This window comes from Manis javanica, chromosome X (genome assembly GCF_040802235.1).
Source record: "Manis javanica isolate MJ-LG chromosome X, MJ_LKY, whole genome shotgun sequence".
NCBI classification, from domain to species: domain Eukaryota; kingdom Metazoa; phylum Chordata; class Mammalia; order Pholidota; family Manidae; genus Manis; species Manis javanica.
The window spans coordinates 754875-776042 of NC_133174.1; the positions used below are offsets into that span (position 1 = coordinate 754875).

A 21168-nucleotide genomic window follows, 5' to 3' on the forward strand; every position below is an offset into this window, starting at 1 on the left:
CCTGGGGCCCCCGGGGAGGGCCGGGGAAGCTGGCACGTGCAGTCTGTGTCCCCGAGCTAGTGCAGTGTGGGGCCCGGAGTCCCTGACTGTCCCCACCTGATCCATCCCAGGCTGACCCAGGACCTCTGCCAGGTGCAACTGGGAGGAGGGCTCAGGGGCACTGGGCAGCTCTGCAGTGGGACCGCACGTCCTCATCCTCAGGTTGGAGGAAATCACCTTACGTGGCAAAGGTGATTTATTAAGGTTGGAGATGAGGACGTCCTGGATGAGGGTGGCCCTATATGCAAGGGCAGGCTGTCCCTGTAAGAGGCAGAAGAGGAGAGACACAGACCCAGCGGAGAAGCCACACGGAGATGGAGGCGGAGACGGGAGGGACGTGGCCGCAGGCCCAGGGCCCCCTGGAGCCTATGGAGGAGTCACATCCCTGCCCCGCCTGGACCTCGGGCTCTGGTGGAGGGTGATTCCTGTGGTCGGAAGGGCCCTATTCTGGGTCTGTCCCCCTGCCCAGTTGTGCCTGCCCCTGCCCCACCTACCCACTCCCGTTCCCCACCTCCTGTCCCCATGGGTACGTCCAGGCCTGGATTCCTGCTCACGTGGAGGCTCCCCCATGGGGACCCCTGTGTGTCTGTAGGTCTTGCTTTTCAGTCTTTTGAAATCCAGTCACCGCTGGCTGTTGGCTCATATTCCAGCCCAGGGGGCTGAGTTGATGCCTGGGAGGCTCCCCGTGAGCAGGTGGGCACTGGCGCTGGACAGAGGGCGCTGCCGGTACCACAGGATCCCGTGGAGAGAGATGGGAAGCCGCCTCCCATTTCTCGGGCGGGTGCCTGTGCCCCACCTTGGCCAGACACCCTCTGGGGTCTAAGCCCCACGTCTTCACCGGGGTTACAGCTGCCGGCAGAGGGGTGCCTGGGGTCTGGCCCCGGTGAGCAGATGGCAGCCCCCCGGCCTGCTGTTGGCCCTGCCGTCACCCCACCTCCAGACAAGCGCCCTGCTCTGCAAGCCTCGGGGTCTGCACGGAGCGCGCTGGGCCTCCCCACGGCCTTCACGGAAGACTCGGCTTTCATACATTGCATGCTTTTTCTTTCCCTTTTTGTTTCGGCCTTTTAGGGAATGAATAGGAAGGAAGGAGAGAGGGAGGGGGCAGGGGACATCCCGGAGACGCTGAGCCAGCGGACACAGCAGACGGCCACCTGCCCCACTACAGGGGATGGGCTGGACCCAGTGTGGCCTGGCGGCTGCCTCCTCATGAGATCACACCGTGTCCCCAAGGGCACGAGGGGCTTTTCCAACTTCCAAGGGAAGCCTGCCATTCATCCCTCCACCAGGAAGTGGACCTGCCCTGTTCGGATGGTGAGCAGGAATTAGGATTGTAACAAAGACGAACAAGTAAACAGAAATGGCAGCAGGAAAATTACACTTTTGAAAGAAAGGGTGGCCCTTCCAGGGAAGGCGGAGCAGCTGTCCTCCTGCTGACCTGCAGCAGTGAGGACAGAGAGACAGAGATAAGGGTCCCGGAGCAGGTCATAAGCTACATCCAACCCTCACTGGGTCTTGGTTTTAGGGGTGGGGCCTCACCCGACACTATAAAAAGCTGAATGAATAGGAAAAAGAGGGTTTGGTTTCTCTTTGGGGACACTTCCTCCAGCACAGCTGAGAAGAGAAGACAGAGAGAGGAGGCTAGGGTCAGAGAGGCTCCCAGCCGGACACGAGAGAGCCAGGCAGGGCTGTCAGCCTCACGCGGAACGCGACCCTCACCCAGGTAAGACCCTGACATCAGGATGGGCAGAGTGGGGTGGGCAGGTGGGTTCAGGGGCTTTCCTGGCACATGCAGACGGCCCCCGGGAGGTGCCCAACGTGTGCATGGGACTCCATCCAGCTGAGAGGTGCCCTCCGGGGGCGACGCATGCCGGGTTCACACTTAGGCTGCATGAAGTTGCACAGCATGTCACTGATCCCTACGGTGGGCACAGCTGGGTGGGGAATAGGTTGTCAGTGATGAGTCAAATAACATATAGGAGTAAAATGAGCTTTTATCACATTTTCACCTCTGTTAATGTGGAATCTGGGAAATGCATGCGCACGCATACACACACACACACACACACACACACACGAGGGTCTGGTGCTATTCCTATAGGAGTGTTGTGGTCTGGGGGTGGGGGATGGCTTGCTCCCCACAGGCAGTGCAGTTCTGGGGCTGGCCACCCCACGATCTGTGGTTCTCAAAGCCCAGGGAGACTTGCAATGTCCTGGAGGGCTTAGTAACCATCAGTGGGTGGATGGATACAATGTGGTCCATGCGCACGTGGGAATATTACTAAGCCCTGAAGAGGAGGGGACCCTGACACGCACACAGTGCAAGTGGACCTGAACGCACAGTGCTCAGGGAGAGATGCAGACACACAGGAACACACAGGGGTGCGTCCGTTCACAGGAAATGCCCAGAACAGGCAGATGCACAGACACAATGTGGATTTGTGGTTGTGAGGGGCTGGGAGGGGTGGGGAGGCCTGCTTGTGGGGACGGGGGTCCGGACATCCTCGAACTAGACAGGGTGGCTGCATGACATGGCAAACATGCTGAGTGCAGCTGTGTCATTCACTGTAGGATGGTAAATTTTACAGGTGTGAATTTCACCTCAGTAAAAGTGTTTGTTAACAAACACATTCTAAAAACGGACCCCTGAGCCTCTGCCCAGGATTCCCACTCATGGGCCCTGGAAACCCTGAGGTCCTACAGGCGACGGTGCTGGACCAGAGGGGGTCACCAGCTGCAGGGCACGCAGCCCCAGCATCTCCCCTGGCAGGCCTTGGGCTCCATCAGAATGGGGGCCCCCCACCCCCAATGTGAACCCACTGCATTTGACTCTCTGCAGACCCCAGTGTCTCGGGGTATGTCTTTTAATTCTTAGCGCTGCAGTCCGGACCACGCAGGAGCCTTGTATGTCTTACAAGTTGGCGGGACTAGGTCCCCTCCAAGCCTAGGGGTGGGGGCCAGGAGGGGCTCCCCAGCATGGGAGCCTCGTTCTGACCACAGTCTCCCCACCCTTGCAGGGGCACACAGGGCTCCATCCCCTCGCCCACGCAGGCAAGGCTGCAAGGCTCCTGAGCCCCTGCCCACCTCCCACCACCCCTGCTCCCCTGGCCCCGCCCAGCCTCCCTCCCCAGGCCCACTCCTCTGTTAAATGATTTGGAAGAGGATACCCAGATGTGCTTCACGCACCTGCGTTCTTCAAAGGGCATTAATCTCCGAGCAAGGACAGATGCCATATGGGACAGTGACTCCCCTCCCCCTGCACAAAAGCCAGAACAGGCATCCCTGCCCCCCGGGGCACCTCCAGAGCACCTGGGCTGGCCTGCATGCAATGGAGACAAGCCCCAGGCTGTCCTCATGAAACCTGGCTCCCAATTCTGTCTTTTTCTCATCATGGATTCGTTGCTTTCACCCTTTATAAACATTGCACTGAAATGTTATTTATCATGATGACCTGTGGACATGCCCTTAACCTTGCGCCTCGTGCCCTGCTCTCCCGCCCCCAATCCCTGCATTACAAATTGATCACAAGACGCCGTCTCCAGGTGGGAGGTCCTGCGAAGGGTCCTGAGGGTATAAAAGGCCTGCGTCTCTGGTGAAGGGAGTGTCCTCAAGGCAGTTGAGGGTCTGAGGCTTCACTGTGGGGACCCCTGCTTGTGGGGCAGCGCCAAGCTTTGGCCCCCAAGGCACCTATGCTGTTTGCAGAAGATGACTCGGGCTGGGAGGAATGTGGGTCCGTCAGGAGACCCCAGTGGGGACCGGCCACTTGGGGAAGGCCCGGGAGAGCCGGCCTGCAGAGGGTGTTTCGTGGAGAGTCTGGGAAAACTCCGGGCTGGGTGATGGGGCTCCACCAAGGACGCTTACGGTAACTCGGTCCGTTCAGGAAACTGGGTCTGTGTTGATTTCATACTTTTAATTAAACTTCCTTCCACCACTTTGTGGTCACGAGTTTCCTGGTGGGCCCGGTGTGCGCTTTCCTGGCTTCGGGATGGGGCCGGAGCCAAAACCCAGGGTGAGAGCTCTTCAAACACCGGGCAACATACACACAGGGATGCAGACGTACAGTAGGCGCACGCAGACACTCATACGCACACACTCATATGAGACATGCATATGCACAGTCATGCACAGAGATGCATATAAACACATGTGCACACACACGTGCATGCTCACATATCCACGTGCACACGCATGCCTGCGCGTGCACACACGCCCGAGCCTTCCCTCTGGGAAGGAGCTCCTCAGGGTCTGAGCACAGCGCTCCCCAGGCACTCAGCGCCCTTGGGCCTTTTATGCCCGAAGCCGCAGCCCTGGCACTTAGTCCCCTCTCTTCCAGCACAGCCCTCCTCCGTGGGACCTGCACACACCATGGCCTGGCTTTGGCTGTCCGTGGTTCTGGCTCCAGTCTCCGCTCTGCTGCCCACGAATCAGGGTAAGCCGGGACGCAGAAACATCTGTGCCCTTGGGTCTCTCAGGGGGTCGGCTTATCGTTGCTCTGTTTACATGGAGGTTGTGTGGGTTCCCAAGAGGCTGTACGAGGTATGCGGACTCCTCCCAGGAACCCCGACCCCTCCACGTGGTCACAGCCAGACGTGGACGGAGGCCGATGGGCTCAGGACCCTGGGCGCAGGCAGCTCCGGGACTCAGCTCCATCGCTCCCCAACATGCGGTATCGACGGAATCATCCAGTTCCCGACAAGTCACTGGAAGACCTGGTTATCAGCTGCACTGTGTCCCCACCCAGTGCCTACGCTGAAGTCCTAATTTCCAGAAGCTGTGAATGTGCCTTATTGGAAGTAAGGTCCACGTAAGATGAGGTCACTAGGGTGGGCTGTGGTCCAACAGGACTGGTGTCCTTAGGAGGAGAAATGTGGACACAGGTACACACTCACGGAGAAGCCACCTGAATCTGCAGGCACAGCGGAGTCCTGCGGCCACAAGCCAGGGGGTACCAAGGACTTGCTCTATCCCGGACACCTGGCCTGCAGGATTGGCTTTCTATAACAGGGGTTCTGAAAAGTGGTGACATCTCCAGCTCTGAGAGGCAGACGAGCAAATGTTGTTGCCCCACTGATTACAGAGCCACTCAAGGCCCCATGATTTTAAGAGCCGTAGGGCACTGAGTGCCAGCAAACACTCCTACGGACCCCTGGGCATCGCATCCCTTGCTGGAAAGCCAGTGTGTTTTCGGACACCATCGCTGGGATGGGCAGGGGCTTTCCTTCCGTGGCCAATGATGGAGACCACAGTCTGTGGCCTGTCAGAGAAGGGATGCCTCTGATTGAAAGACCCACCCAAGCCCGTTTATGGGTCTTGCACTCAATGTGAACAAATTTATAGGTCAAATCTCCTAGAGTAAAAGAGACCTTTTATTAACCTGAAAGGAAAAGTGTTTGGGGCAACAATTCCATGCTGTTTTCCTCACCTTTAAATGGAGATTTAAGATGGCCGGGCGACTAGGGTCCGCTCACCCTCCATGCGGCTCCTATGCTACCGACCCTGGTGACAGCGCATAATCGAACAGCTCAATACATGACGGTGAGATTTGATAATGCGATGGAGATGTGGAGATTGGATTCTGACCTGCCTGGGGCCACACTGGACTGTTGGCGTCCGGCTGACCTCAGGCGACAGGTGTGTGCCGATGGACCTGCAGCTGGGAATCTCCTGAGGGGGCCCCCAAGGTGGCGAGACCCCCGAAGTGGTGCGGAAGACCACTTGTTCCCCATACAGCTGGCTGTGCTGGCTCATGGGTGTCTGCATGGAAGCCAGTCCCCGGTCCCCCGGCACCGGCCGTGTGCCAAGCTGCAGGCCACAGGCCAAGCAGGGCCTGGAGCAGACCCACCCTGCGGCCGAGGCTTGGGGATTGCATCAGTCACGATGGTGTCAGCTGCGGTGACAGCTCCACTATTTCACAACCCATCAGGTTGGTTCCTTCCTCAAACAGTATCAGAATTCACATGTGGGTGTGTGTGGTGGGCGGGCAAGGATGTGTGAGTCCCCTGGGGCAGCTGCCTTGGTCGGCTGGGCGGCCATAACAAAACACCAGAGTTTGGGGGGCTTAAATGATCAGAAATCCATCTTCCTTCAGCTCTGGAGACCAGATGAGGTCCAGCAGGGCTCTGAGGTCCAGGCAGGCAGGGCCACACTCCCTCGGAGGTGCCAGAGGAGGCTCCGTCCTGCCTCTTCCAGCTTCTGGGGCTCCAGGTGGTCCCTCCCGTCTCTGCATCTGTCTCCACGTGGCTTCTTCTGTGTGTGTGTGTGTGTGTGTGTGTGTGTGTGTGTGTCTTTCTCCAAATTTCCCTCCTGAAGAAGGACACGAGCCGTATTGGATTATGCTCCACACAATTTCAGGATGACTGCACATTAACTAATTACCTCTGCAATGACCCCCATTTCCAAATAAGGTCCCATTCGGAGGTCCTGGGAATTAGGACTCCAGCGTGAATTTGGGGAAGACACAGTTCAACTCTTATCAGGAGGTTCCACATATTTACTTCGGTGAGCCGGGGTCCTGGCCCTGTGGCTGCATCCTTGGAGGGGTTTGTAGAACCAGCGTACGGGTATGTTTATGGGTCAGGACTGCAAGTGCCACACGTTGCTTTTGTCCGATGTTTTAGTTTCACCCAGTGATGAGAGGGCCCGGGAGATGCAGGAAGGAGTTTCTGTCCATCTGAGGCTGTCCTCCTCAGGTATGGGCATTTTCTGGGCTCTACTCCAGGTTCCAGCTGTCGTCCTGGGGCAGAGGTCCCTGCCACCTCTGTGGTCCCTTCAGGCCCATGGGGTCTCTGGGTTCGCTGACCACAGGTGGGAAGCGATTTGCCTTCAAGGACCAGAAGGCTGCACTCCATGCCCTCTGAAGTCTGTCCTTTTTTCCTCCAAGGCCCCTAAAGCGTAACCTCGGTCAAAGTGCAGGAGAGGGGCCCTGGGTACAGGACATGTCGGAAGAGAAGTTTTGAAAACCAGATATCTTGTCTTGTTCAAGTCTTAAGGAAAAGGGGTTAGTCTTTAACCCCTGCGTCTGAATTAACTCACAGGCATTTCATACATTTACCAGGATAAGGAAGGTTTCTTACATTCAAAATTAAAATTTCTTCCACTCCAAATTAAAAAGTTTGCCGAGTTTTTAATCCCAAAGGGGTGCCAAATTTTTTTTTGTGCTGCTGTTGAGAAGCTCACTGTTTTCTGTTAATAAGGTGAATTACATTGATGGTTAAAACAACCTTGCTTGCCAAGAGTAAATCTCCTGGGGCATGAGGTATTAGTACCCATTTTACACATTGCTGGGTTTTATGTACTAATCTTTTGCAAAGACGTTTTGGGTCTATGGTGATAGGGAGGTTGGCCTCTAGTTTACTTTTCACAATATTGATTTGGGCATTAGGAAAATGGTAAAACCCTGTAAGATCAGTCAGAAGATGTTTCCTGGGACCTTTTTTTTTTGGAGTTTGTGAACATGATACTATTTCTTCCTTAAATTTGGATAGAATTCACCAGCGACATCATCGGTGCCTTATGCTTCTTTGTGGGAGAGTTTTCCATTACAAATTCTATTCTTCTGATGCTTGTAAGGCTATTCCAGTTTCCTAGTTATTAATATCCTTGAAGAATTTTGTGTCGTATATTGTTGAACAGAACATACAGTTGTTCAAATTGTCCTTTATTCTTTCAACATCTATGGGACCATTGCCTTTAATTCCATTCCAAGAAAATCAGTCATTTTCTTCCTTTTTTTTTTTTTTTTCCTTTGGATCAGCTTACCTCGGGGTTTATCAGTTATATTGATCCTTACATAGAACCACCTTTTTGGTTTACTTCGTAATTTATATTGTTTTCCCATTTTCTGTTTCACTGACTTTTTTTCCCCCCTTTATTATTTTTGGGATCTTGAATGAAGTTTCCTTTGTTTACATTTACTCTGCTCTTCTTTCTCTAGTTTCTTAGTGTGGAAACAGATTATCAGATTTAAATGCTTCTTTACTAATATTGAACCCTATAAATTTCTCTCTACGCAGTGTTATGTCTGCATCCCAGATTTTAAAAATAACTGTTATGTAAATATATTTATTTAAAAATGTGCTATAATAAAACTATGTATAGTATAATAAAAATATGCTGAAATTTGTATTTACTACTCTCAATCATGTCTCTGTTAATGATATTGGCAGTGTTTTATATATTTTGAGGTGTAAGAAACCACTAAGAATTACATTTTCAACTTATAAAATAATTCCCTGCACAAGTTTTTTTTTTTTTTTTTAAGATTAGGAGAAAGTAATGCCAGAAATCAAAACATCCATATGATTTGGTCTTACTTCTCAAACTAAGGCTGTGGACCTTACTAACTAGTCATGACACTTAGAGTTTATAAAATGTATAAAAGTTGATAATTCTTTCCTCTAAATCTTCTCAATGAGGGCCACAGATAATCCTGAAGTCATATCCGTTGCATCTTTATAGCTCTGAGTTATTGGCAAAATGCACTTGCATGGTGTCTTCATTGTCATCCAGCGGCACCTGCAGGCTGCAGATAGAGGCCCCTTTTCTTGGTGGCCCCCAGGCAAGAGCTTATGTGCTTTGATTATACGTGAACAGTGTTCAACTGGATTTATGTGGGAGGTTTTCCAACAGCACACGTGCTTCCACAGTCGGTGAACCATGTAACAATAAGTACATTATGTATGATGTATGGCAAAAACATCCTGTTTTATGAAGTGGGGTGACAAATACAAATGCTGTTGAGATTTGCAAACCATTCCAGAATCGCCGTCTGTGTGGGCATCTTTGAGACGCGACAAATATCTAAGCTAGAGTTTGCTGTAGGTGAAAATAACATTCTGGGAGGGATCTGGTTGCACCAAGTTTCACACCGACAGGGAGGTCAGAAGCCATCTGCTTTACTGGCATTTTTCCCATCATGAAGAGGGGAAGCTAATGAGGTCCCTAGGGGGGACTTTTAATGCACGCCCTCTGCCAGCCCCTGGCAAATGTGTCCACGCACAGCTCGCTTCCTAAGGAGGTCCGCTGCCCGGTGGCAGAAAGCTTCCCTCTGAGATGCTGGTGGAAGCATCTTGTGCGTCTCTCCTGACTGTGACCTATACACATTTCAGATCCAGAATCACCGATTAAGAACTTAATGATGGAGCCAAGAAATAGAACCCTGACCTGGGACCTCAATGGAAATGTTTCCAAGATCGAGTGTGCCTTACATTCAGGTTACATCACAAAGGTAAACCATCATCCCCATGCCAGGACACCAGACATGTCCAGCTCTTTCTGTGACCTCAGCACTGGCTGAGCCCAAAGGCTTAGCAGGGAAATGGGGTCGGGGGGGTGTCAGTTACAGGCTCAGCGGCTCGGGGTTCATCCTCTGTGAGATGTGCTAGACGGATCCCCTGGTGAGGGCAGGTGTGAAAACAGAAGAGGTACCACAGGTGGAGAACCTCGTGCAGGTGAATAGAACTGCTCTGGACACTGTTCCTGCTGGCAACCGCTCCCAGGTCCCCTGCCACATTGTCCCTGGGATTCGGAGATCTTGAGAACGTCCCCGGGCAGGTTGCGGTGAGAATGTGGATCATTCACGTATCTCATGATGAAGAGGCGCCTGTCGGTTCCTTGAGAATAAACAGGGTCTCCTCCAGTTGCAGTAAATTAAAGGCATGCAACAATCCAGACCCAGAAATAGGCATCTGGGGGCATGTGACGTGTCATAAAAGTGATATTTCCAATTGGTGGAGATAACAGAGCCAGCACAGTTTCAAAGAGGGGCCCAAGTTAAGTTGGATTCATACTTCGCAGCATACGTCCACGTAAATTGAATGTAGGAAACACCCACAGAATTTCCAAGGACAGAAGAAGTGGAAGAAACTGTAGACTATTTCAGATGATTGGTCCATGTTGCCATTTCCTCCTGGGCCCCCTGCCCCTTGCACATACGTGGAGGGCAGTTTGTTCTCATGAAGACGGGGGCCGCTTGGTTGTCCAGCCTTGTGTTTCCCGAAGTTCCCTGGTGAGTTTCTGTTCCCTTTTCCACGTTTGTTTCTCCGGAGCCACATGTGCACAGAGCTTATGCTGAGACAAGCCAGAATCAAACAACAGCATCAGGTTTTCAAAGGTGACAGGTCATGTCTCAGGGAAGAGAGGACAGCAGCAGGTCACTATGTGGTCCAAGCAAATGTCGCACAGCAATTAATCAGTTGCTCTATGTGTCTTAGGCAAAGAACAACCGTTACTGCCAGCTGTACATGGTTCCCTCCTGTGAGGTGACAAACTACAGTGTCACTGTCACTATGACCACAGGTCAGCTGTTCTCAACGTCGATTCTGTATCCTGTGCAAGGTGAGCGGACGATGCTCTTTTGGGTTTCTGCTTGTGTTCCGTCCATTGCTGAGTGGAATTAAAGTAAATAAATACAGACAATCTCGGAGGGCCAACGCAGTGACATCGCTGCTGTGACCTGGAAGTGACCGACCGGAGGAATGCAGGATGGATGCTGGTGGGCAGGAGGGAGGTGGGTGAGGCCATAAGGAGTCCTCTCAGGGAGGTCCTCTCAGGGATGGGAACGCACCATATCTGGAGCATGGGCACACCAGCGTCCCGGTGGACACACCATCCCACAGTTTCAAAAGGTGTTTGGAAAGCACACACAGGATGTGTCTCTATTTCCCGCACTTTACAATTTTTACACCATTTGGACATCCTTTCATTCTTAAGTTTGGATGTGAACTTCCTTACATCTGCCTGGGAATACATAAGGGCCTCAAAATCTCCGTGTTGCTCTAAAAGGAACCTGGTTTCTCTCTTCCTCTTTGCACACTCAGAAGGCAACCCCAGGGCAGCCGCCCAACACCTGACGTGCTGGGTCCATGATGTGGACTTCCTCACATGCCACTGGGTGGTGGGGCCAGAGGCGCCGGATGACGTGCAGTACCGCCTCTACGTGGAGGACCTGGAGTAGGTGTGGGTGTGGGGCAGGGGCCCTTGGCTTTTATGACAAAGGTCCACCGACAGGGGGAGAGTTACCCGCCCCCAGCCCTGGAGACCAGAGTCTGAGGTCCAGGCAGGGTTCTGCGGTCCACAGGGGGGCAGGGCGGCGCTCCCTGCTCAGGTTGCAGGGGGCACTCCTTCCTGCCTCTTCTTTCCTGCATGTGCCCTCCTTGCCCAGGACGTATGCGCAGTGGGAGTGCCCACATTATGGAGAAGATCCGAGGGGCACACACGTCCGCTGTTATTTCGATGTCACTGGGCTATTCAAAGATTTCCACTTCCTGGTAAAGGGCGCCAGCAGGGGCTCCAGCATCCCCTGCTCAGAACTCTATGTGGACTTAATGGAATCTGGTGAGTTGGGGCCCAGGGCACCTGATGGCCCACCCGTGGGTTTCAGAGGCTGGGCCTTCCTCGGGTGGCTGTGCCCACACCCCACAGGGTGGCTTAAACAGCGGACCTTTGTTGCTCATGGTCCTGGAGGTCTGATCTCATGTGGCCCCTGTCGGGTGGACTTACCGTGAGGCTGGGGTCCTTGCACTCACGGCCCCCTCAAGTCTCTGTGTTCATACACCAATGGGTTTTTGTAGCACAAAACAACCTTCCAGAGCAGCATCCTACTCTTTTCCTTAAATGAGACCCCTCCCTACCCCGCACTGACAGCCTCAAGCTGCCCGACCCCTGGGCGCCCCCAGCAGCCCACATGCAGTCAGGAGGCACACAGCCCACGAGGCCAGTGAAAACACAAAAAAACACGGAAATGGTGGAAAACACGCATCACAGGGATGCTGTGGCCCCCGGGCTGAGCTGGCACTCTTTGCTGTCAGCCTGCAGCCCTGCACGGTCCCACCCTGGCCGCAAGGTGTCCGTGGCTGGCTCCCAGCAGATTTCAAGGTGGGGTCAGGAGAGCCCCCACCCAAGCCTGGGGCCGTGTGCAAGGACACTGGTCACACATGCCTCTGTGCGCACACGGGCTAGGGACGGGCGTGGAGGGCGTAGAGCTGAGAAGGCGCCAGGTGCTGCCACGGAAACTGGGACATCAGGTCCTGAGCTTTCTTAGTTCCCAACTGCAGCCATAACAGACGACCCCAAACACAGGCACAAAACGTCAGAAATCCATCCTCCTCAAGCCCTGGAGCCCAGACCTCTGAGGTCCAGGCGGGGCGGGGCCTGCTCCCTGCACAGGCCCCAGGGGAGGCTGCTTCCTGCCTTGGCCAGCGTCGGGGGGCTCCAGGCGGCCCTGGGCGTGTGGCCACGGCCCTCCCGTCTCTGCCTCCATCTCCCCGTGGCTTCTCTGTGTCTGTGGCTCTGCTCTTCCGTCTCATGTGAGGCCACCTGTCCCTGGGTTGAGGGCCACCCTCACCCAGGACATTATCTCAGACGCTGCACTTATTTATACTTGCAAAGACCTGTACACAGATATATGAGATTGGAAGTGGCCATACCTTCTGGGGTCCCCACGCTGTTCCCCACACTGCAGAGCTCTTCAGAAGTGCTTGTGGTTCCCCTCTGGCCCTGGCTGTTCCTTGCACACAGAGCCATTGGCCTCCAAGAGCCACGCCTGAGGCCCTGATTATGGTGCGTGTTATACGTTGACGGAAGCCTTCACGCCTGTGGGTGGGGAGCCACCCTCTCCAAAGCCGGAGGGGCTGATGGGTATAGTCCACTCCCTTGCCTAGGGCTGGGGTGGGGGCTCCCAGCGGGTGTGGTCAGAGCTGTGGGGGGCAGGAGGGTCTCAGGGGAGCCGCTACATAAGGCGGGGTGGCGGCGGGGCAGAAACTGCCTGTTGGTGTCCAGAGCCCGGCCAAGGGCGGGGGAGCCTGTGGGGACCCTCCTGGCAGGGTGGGAGTGGGCTGTGCTGAGCAGAACTCATGGGGGCAAGGAGAGAGGCCCCACACTCCCAGGAGGCTCCCTCTTCTGGGACTAGTGGGACCTGCGGCGCCTGGGCTGTGGGGACAGGGACAGAACAGTGTTGCTCCAGGCCATGTCAGCAGCCTGGGCCCAGAGAGGGTCTTCTTTAATGACTTTCTCTTCTTTTTCCCCCTGAACTGGCAGCAGGCCTATTTTAACATATCTCCAGGAAGAATATCTGGATGTATTTCACTCACAAACATGTTTTCCCCCCCCTAGAGAGACTGAGGCTCCCCAACATCACAGGAAGGTGTAATAAATCCCTTTCTATCATGGAGTGGAAAATGACAAGTCACTTCAATGACAGATTTGTCTATAAACTTCAAATAGAGAAGGTAAACGCCTGCTCTGGGATGGTCCTCTGAGGTCTAGAATCTGTCCTGCGGGACTTTGAGGACAGATAAAACACACAGACGTGAGCCATGAGAAAAACATGGCTTTTGCAAAACTTAAATGCTCAGCTCAAAAGATGCCCCAGGGAGGTTGAAAAGGCAAATGGTGAATGCGTAGAAAATACTTGCATATGCCTGGGAAAGACCTATATTTAGGATGGATAGGGAATGCTTCCAAATCAGTGCTAAGAGGACAAATAATGCTATAAGAAAAATTGGCAAAACATTGCAACAGTCACTTCCCCAAAGAAGATATGTAAGCGACCAATGAAGAGGTGGACAGAGTTAGTGATCAGGCAGATGGAAATGAAAACCCCAAGAATAGGCCACTTCGTGCCTTCGGACGGGTTAAAATGACAAACTTGGCTAAACTGAGGGCCAGCGGGGCCGAGATGTGGCTGGAACTCTGGTCTGAAACTGTGGGAACGGAAGGGGCCATGCCCGTTTGGGAAACCCCGACGTGTCAGAGCCAGGGGTTCCCTGCTAGGTCTGGATCCAAGAGAAAATAAATCTGAAGCCCAGCGAACCGGGTTCCGGAACGTTCAATGGCAGCTACTTGTAAATAGTCAAAAACTGGGAAGAACCCAACAGAAAGATGAGCAAGGTAGAACCGACATGCACGCTGCGTGAGCCCGGTTATAGAAAAGCGCAGAAAGTGTGGATGGGTGCATGACCCACCAGGGGTCTGGGGCCATGGCAGGGCAGGCAGGCATCTCACAGGCTGTGAGGGAACCTGGGGGGATGGAAATAAATGGTTGCCATGGCTTCCCGGGCACACACCTGTCCAGGCTCTTCAAGTGAGCGGTTTGTTTCATGCAAAATCAAAGTTTATAGGTTAAAAGAAAACAGTGAAGTATTTGTGGGATAACTGGTATTTCATACTTCCTTACATTTATTCGTTATATTTACTTAGTTATGTATTATTTATACTTGATAATTACTTTTGGCAAATTTTTCTATGAACCCAAAACTGTTTCAAAAGATCTATTCATTAAAAGAGACCATGTATCTTGAGGAATTTTAGTCAGTTATCTACATATGTATATATATATATATAAATTTTATTTATCTATTTGTATATTGTTTATGTTTATTGTGATGTTCAATTACCAACACTACTCAATTTTTCTCCAGACCTAAAACTGCTCAAAAAAACTTGACATCTATAATGTAAAAGACAGTGACCAAAGTATTTGGGCTAATTGGTATTTTATACTCAGTTATTCACTTATTTACTATGTTTATTTTTATGCATTATTTATATTCAATTGCTGTGTGTATTTAATTTTTCTGTAAACTCAAAAGACTAAAATGCATCCCGTCTGTTAACTTTTAAAACACCAACTATACTTTTGAGGTAACTGGCATTTTATACTCAGATTTATTATCTTTACTTACTTGTGTATTATGTTTATTATTAATACTCCACTAGAGATTATACTCAATGATTCTGTAGAGCTAAAATTACTCAAAAAAAGGCGACCACTTTTATTTTTATTCATTTCTCAGTTTTTATGGAAGTGTCATTGATATATAATAATTGTATTTTTTAAGATTATTTTTCAGTTAATCAATATTCGCTACTCAGGTTGTATTTATACGCATTATTTTTATATACACTATTTATTATTCAAACTCAGGCGCTGATCATTTTGTACTCAATGTTCTGCGCCTTAAAACTGCTCAAACAAGTCAGGGCCTTTCCGCTGGGATCCGGGACCCCAGGGCAGCACGTGCCTCTTTCTGCTCTTGTCTTGCAGGGCTCAGACCCTCCCTACACGGAGAACGTGAGTGTCCCCTGCATGTACACAGTGCGGTCTGCTCAGCTTTCTGACCGTCCGGCTCCCGTGTGCCGGACTCCGTGAGCGGGCGGCACTCCCCATAAAACAATCTCAGGCAGCTACCGAGAGACGGGGAACGGCTCTGAGATGAAGCTCCGTGTCCACGTGGCTGCTCCTCTGTGCCTGGGTGTCCCTTCTTTCTCTTAGAAGGACACCTGTCACTGGGTTTAGGGCCACCCTTGTCCATGACGACTTCATCTCAGACCCCGCACTTAATCCCATCTACAGAGATCCTGTTTCCAAATAAGGTGCCATTCCCAGGTTCTGGAGGGATGCGTCTTTCTTGGGTGGCCACCATTCAACACTGTGCAGGTCCCCATGCACTGCACGAGAGCCCACAGGCAACACCAGTGTTCCTGGCGTCGCTGGCGGTGGCCATGCCTTCTGTACCTTCTGGGGGTCAAGAAGCACACTTTTGTTTGGACACCAAGCATCTGGGCAGAAGCAAGCAGGGGGCTCTGGGGCCCAGGACCCACTGAGCAGCAGGCATCTTCGTGCTCTTTCTGAGCGGGGTGGGTTGGAAGAGATCTTGGGGGGCCTGTCTTAGCTCCCTGAGGCAGTGGAGGCACATGGGCACAGACTCGGAGCTCAGGCCCAGGAATTCACCCTCCCCCAGGTCTGGAGACCAGACGTCTGAGACCCGGGCGGGCCTCCATGGTCCAGGCGGGGCTCTGCAATCCTCTGCAGACGCAAGGGGGGACTCCTTCCTGCGCCTTCCAACTTCTGGGGGCCTCAGGTGGCCCTGGGCTTACTGCCTAGTACCTCCAACATCCATATGGTGTTCTGCCTGTGCGTCTGTGCCCGAATATCCCTTTTTATAAGGACACGAGTCCTACTGGGCTAGGGACCCCTCAATCTGACCTCTTCTGAACTAATTCATGATGTCTGCATCAACCCTACTTGCAAACGAGGCCACCTTGAGGCCCTGAGGCTCGGGACTCCCACGGAGGAATTTGGGGGAACACACTGCACGCTTACAGGGCACCCTTCTTCACTCCCCACCCACCGGCACTGACCTTTTCCTCTTTGTTTTCCTTTAAACAGCTGGTCTCAGAAAATTCCTTTGTGCTCTACAACCCCGGAATCTACACGGTGAGGCTACAAGCCAAGGGAGCCTTCCAGAACGTCTGGAGTGAGTGGAGCGCCCCCCAGCACTTTGGTGAGTGGACCACTTGCTTCTCCTGGTGGGGGGGACGCTTGGGCACCGCCCCTCAGGAAGGAGGCATCGCCCCACGCCGGCCACTAGCTGGGACCTGCTTTTCATCGCCACCTCTCAGTGTTCTGATACCAAAGGAGGGGAGCTTGGCTCCCACAACTTGTGTGTCCCCAAGGAGGGCTCAGAGGTGACGGGTGACCTTTTCCTGACCCCGCGGGGAGGCAGAGGGTGGACAGTGCAAGATTGTCTGGCTAAGAACCCCCCGAGCTGTCTGTGGACAGTGGGCCTGATCATTTGCCCAGGAGGAGAGCTGCTACGTCCCCTGACTTTCTGAAGCCGGATCCTCCTCCCAGGTTCCGGAAACAGTCTGGTCCAGGGGTGGCAGAGCAGGAAATCTTGGTCAGCAGACTGAGACCCTTTGTGTGTGTGTCCTGGGGCGTCTGTAACTGAGCACCACAAACTCCTCTCCCACAGGCTCCGGGGGAGGCTTCTTTCTCCCTGCCTCTTCCAGCTTCTGGGGCTCCAGGAGGCCCTGGGCGTGTGGCCACATCCCTCCAGTCTCTGCCACTGTTTCCAAGTGGCTTCTCCTCCGTGTCTGTGTCTCTCATCTTCATCTCTGATGAGGACACCTGTCATTGCATTTAGGGCCACCCTCGTCCCTGAGGACCTTATCTTTACTTGGTTACATCTGCAAAGCCCCTCTATTACGCGCTGAAAGGTATCTGCTGCAGAGAGCAGGGTGCCCGCGTCACGGCCACGTGGCAGCGCGAGCAAGCCCCTCGGACTGCCTCCCAGAATCGTTGCTCTATGCCAGGCTCCACGTGTCCCTCAGATGAATGGCTGCCCCTTTGGACAGACACATCCCATGGGACGTTGAGGTTCATCTGCCATGGCTCACACGGAAGACACGAGAGGCAGGGGCCTTTCTGTGCTGACCCCTATAATTCAGGGTTCTCTGGAGAAATACAACCAATAGGATGCGAAAATCCAGGAGACGAAATCCTGGGGTAAGAAATACCTCTAAAACCGAAATCAGTCAAAGGGAGAAATAAAGTTTCAAGCCCGTTTATTGCTTACCAACTGCAGTGCGGGGGCCGTCCCTCTTCCGCTCCTGCAGAAGCGAGCGAAGCCTCCCCTCAGCCTCTCAGGGTCAGACGAGCCCTGGGGTGCTCAGGTAATTCCCCCCTGACATGGAGATGAACTACCCCTCTCCACCCCTGAGGAACGCCCATTCGGTATGGATATGCTGCAAAGCCAGGCGAGATACTCCGGAAATCCTTCAGTTTTACCCACAGATGTGTATCTGTATCTCTCCCCATACTTTATCTATCTATCTATCTACTTGGGACAGATAGAAATTCATTTTAAGGAACTGGTTAATGCAATTGGGGGTCTGGCAAATCCAAAACCTGGAGGGTACACGAAGCAGCTGGACACCCAGGGAAGAGCTGATGTTGTAACTGGAGTCTGAGGACGGAATTCCCTCTTCGTTGGGGGACCTCAGTCTTTTTCTCTTGAGGCCGTCAACTGTCGGATGTGGCCCACCCACTATGCAGGCAATCCATTTGACTCGGCGTCTAGTGATTTAAATGCTAATCTCATCTAAAAAAAATACCTTCACAGCGACATCCAGACAGGTGTTTGACCGAATCTCCACAGCCCAGCCACGTCGGTACAAAATTAGTTAAAACCGTAATACAGAGCTATTAAGTCCTAGGGCTGCACTGACGACCAGCCAAGGGTGGGCAGCGCCAACATTCCCCATCTCCCGGCTCTGGAGGCCGCAAGTCCGGGATCCAGGTGTGGGCAGGGCAGTTCCTCCTGAAGGCTGAGGGAGACACTCCAGGCCTTCGTCCCCGCTTGCGGGGCTGCAGGCTCTCCGAGCCACATCTGGGTTATCTGTAAGCTGGGTGACCCAGTCCTTTGAGCTCCTGGGGGTCAGGTGGTGCTTGGGATTCCTGCAGGCCCGGCTTACAGTACCGCAGACCCAAAAGCATCCCCTGCAGGCCATAGGGACCTTTCTGGGCAAGGTTCTCAGGGCATAGGAGAGACTCCTGGCAATATGCCCCTGGGGTTTGGCCCCCCCCTCTGGTGGACCTTGGGAGTGCTGGGAGGGGAGGGGTGTGCAGATGCGAGGTCCCCTTTGCCTGTCTCCTCCAGCTTCCCTCTGGGACCAGCTTCCAGGCTTTCTGGCCATCACTCTGGCAGGCTGCACATACCTTAAGACACACGTGCATTTTCTCGGGACACCTGGGTCGAGGCCTCTGAGGCCACCTGAACCTTCCCTCGGCCCCTTTCACCGTGCCTTCCCTGTGGGACTCATTCCCCAGCTGCCCACCACCACCCTGGGGCTGCCTGCCCTGCTTGGCTTCGAGGAGCTCGCTATTGCCCAAACTCTCAGTCACCAAGATAAATCTTTCATGCAATAGTTTTTTTTAAAAATCAAAAGTAATGCAAAAAATTCATGATGGGCACTGTAAATTCCAGGGTGGGGCGGCCCGCGCCCCTGGCGCTGAGCAGGAAAGGGCAGGTGATTCTCCGAGGGCGGCGCGGGCGTGGGGGACGCGAGGTGGCGGAAGGCCTTGGAGGTGGGGTGGGGGCCGCGCTCAGCCGGTTGTTCCCGCGGGCCTGCCCGCCCGGCGCGCGGTGGCCGCTGTCCCCGGCTGGACGGGCCCGCGCGGCGGTGCCTCCGCCGTGTCCGCCCCCGACGCGCCCCTCCGCCCTCCTCCCCAGAGTGCGCCCCGTCGGAGGACGCCCTGGGCCGCGCCTGGCTGGCCCCGTCGCTGCTGGCGCTGGGCACACTGCTGGCGCTGGGGCTCGCGTTCGTGATCTGCGCGAGGTAAGCGTCGCCTCCGGGTCCCTTGGCTGGCGTCCTGCGCCTCGGCCGGCGTCCCGCGCCTCGGCCGCGCGGGTGCCACGCAGCCCCTCCTTCAGCCGCTGCAGCCGGGAGCACCGCCCTGCTTTCGGCCGCGCGGCCTCCGCAGCCCCGGGGACACCAGGAGCCCAGGCCCCAGGGCGGCATCCTGGGGCCCCCCCTCCCTCCTTCCTGCCCTGGGGCGCCGGTGCGGGGTGCAGCGAGGCTCGCCGGCGCGTACCACACACGCGTCCCCACTGCTTCCCATCATGCCCAGACCCCACCCTCCGTATCCTTCGGGACGTGCCTCTAGGACCCTGCCCCCATCCGGCGGGCAGCCGGCCAGGGACCGGCCATCAGGGCCTTTCCCGACCGCCACTGCTGCAGCCGGGGCCCCTTTCCAAAGCCCGCGCTCAGCCTAGTGGGTGAGCCGGGCTCTGGGGCCTGTCCCACGGCAGCTGGTTTCAGGAGTGAATGCGCCACCATCTGCTTCCACTGGGAGCTGTCGCGAGGGAGGGACGGTTGCCGTGGCGGTGGGTCTCTGGAGGGGGTCTCCAGATGCAGCTCTGCGCGAGACCTCCGCGCCTCCGGCACCCCGATTGCTCATCCCTGCCTGGCTGGCCTCGAGGGGGGTGGGCAGGGGCGCAGAGAAGCCCCTCCGGAGGGGTTCCAGCCCCAGCTCCCCCCCGGTGGCCGTGGCAGGTGGGGGACGTGCGTGGCCCGGTGACGCGCGCCTGGTCTTGCACTCGGACCACATCAGTCTCCCCTCCCCAGGTACTCGGTGATGCGCAGGCTCCTCCCGCCCATCCCCCGCGTGAAGGACCCCATCGGGGACAGCTCCCAGGGCGACAAGATGGTACGTCCTCGCGGGCATCTGGGCACCAGGTGGCCACAGCCCAGCCCAGGCCGTAGGGCGCTCCTCTGGGGGCTGCCGGGGGGGGGCCCCCGTGACCCAGGCCCAGTCAGGCCCCGGCTTTCTGCGCACACGCTCCCTGGTCTACAGCCCTTTGCTCAGTGGGACCTTCCGCCCCACAGATGGTCTGGGAGGCCGGCAGGGACAGCCGGGAGGACTGTGCTGTGGCCCAGGTGCAGGTCGTGGGGGAGACGTGAAGCCGGACCTCGGCCGAGGGGACGTGATGGCCAGAGACGCCAACGTGTTTCATGGGGAGTTGCTGCTTTGGAACGAGTCCTCCTTTCCTGCTCACTCAATAAAGGGCGTTTTACCCACTCCCCGGCCTGAGGGGGAATCCAGGCCCTCACCCCACGGCCCCTGACCCTCTTTCCTCCTGAAACCTGCTGGGCCCAGATGCCCTCTAACACGTCTGGGATTAAGTGGCCCTGCAGTCCCTAACGGCCCTGGGTATTTCCTCCTCGCACTTGTGCGGTCAGCTGCCCAACATACATGGTTTATGTGATGACAATACCCACCCTCCACAAACCAAAGAGGCTGTCCAGGGAAGGCAGATGGGACAGAGCATCTGGGCAGCAGGAAAGGGGGTGCAGCCCTGCGATGGTCTGTGGGTGGGGCACGACACACAAGCTGGCAGGTGCTCCCAGGGATGGTGACAGCAGGCATGGGGGAGCCCTGGGGCCCTGCCCCTATGTACCCACTACCCATGGTGGTGGTGCCAGTAATTCCTAACAAAGCCCTCCCTCCCTCCCAGAAGCCACCCAACTGTTAGCCCACACACAGGTGGTCCTGCTGTCCAAAGAAACCAGCGACTCCAAGAGGCAGGGCTTCCCTGAACCATGCCGGCACATCTCCCTGAATGGTACCATTAACACTTGAAGCTCATAGGGGGCGGAAGTCACTGTCCAGTGCAAGGCAGACTGACTGAGAAAAGCAGCCCTGTCCAGTGGCTGACGTTTTATCAGGTGACCCGCTACCTGCACAAGGACCTGAGTGACTGGCACAGCCTGCCGCTCCAGAAGTCATGGGGCCTTTCTACCCCAGCCCACACTTTGCAGGAAGTGGTCAGGGATCCCCGTGCAGCCTGA

At 54.8% G+C, this 21168-nt stretch overlaps 1 protein-coding gene across 8 annotated transcripts; it reads left to right on the forward strand.

The window, feature by feature from the left end:
* The first annotated feature begins 1600 nt into the window (after nt 1–1600).
* On the forward strand, nt 1601–20429 carry IL3RA (interleukin 3 receptor subunit alpha). Of its 8 annotated transcripts, none has more exons than XM_037013383.2 (12): nt 1601–1759; nt 4375–4465; nt 9144–9262; nt 10248–10371; nt 10854–10986; nt 11198–11370; nt 13147–13262; nt 15080–15106; nt 16205–16319; nt 19050–19155; nt 19945–20026; nt 20206–20429. In XM_037013383.2, the coding sequence occupies exons 2-12, from the start codon at nt 4402–4404 to the stop codon at nt 20278–20280; spliced, it is 1134 nt and encodes a 377-aa protein (XP_036869278.2). In that variant the 5' UTR covers nt 1601–1759; nt 4375–4401; the 3' UTR covers nt 20281–20429. The 8 variants fall into 8 exon arrangements, 7 of the variants coding, with proteins under 7 accessions (XP_036869278.2, XP_036869277.2, XP_036869279.2 ...); XM_037013382.2 differs by having other exon boundaries at nt 1604–1759; nt 4370–4465; XM_037013384.2 differs by lacking the exons at nt 1601–1759; nt 4375–4465 and adding an exon at nt 4472–5959.
* The last annotated feature ends 739 nt before the right edge of the window (nt 20430–21168 follow it).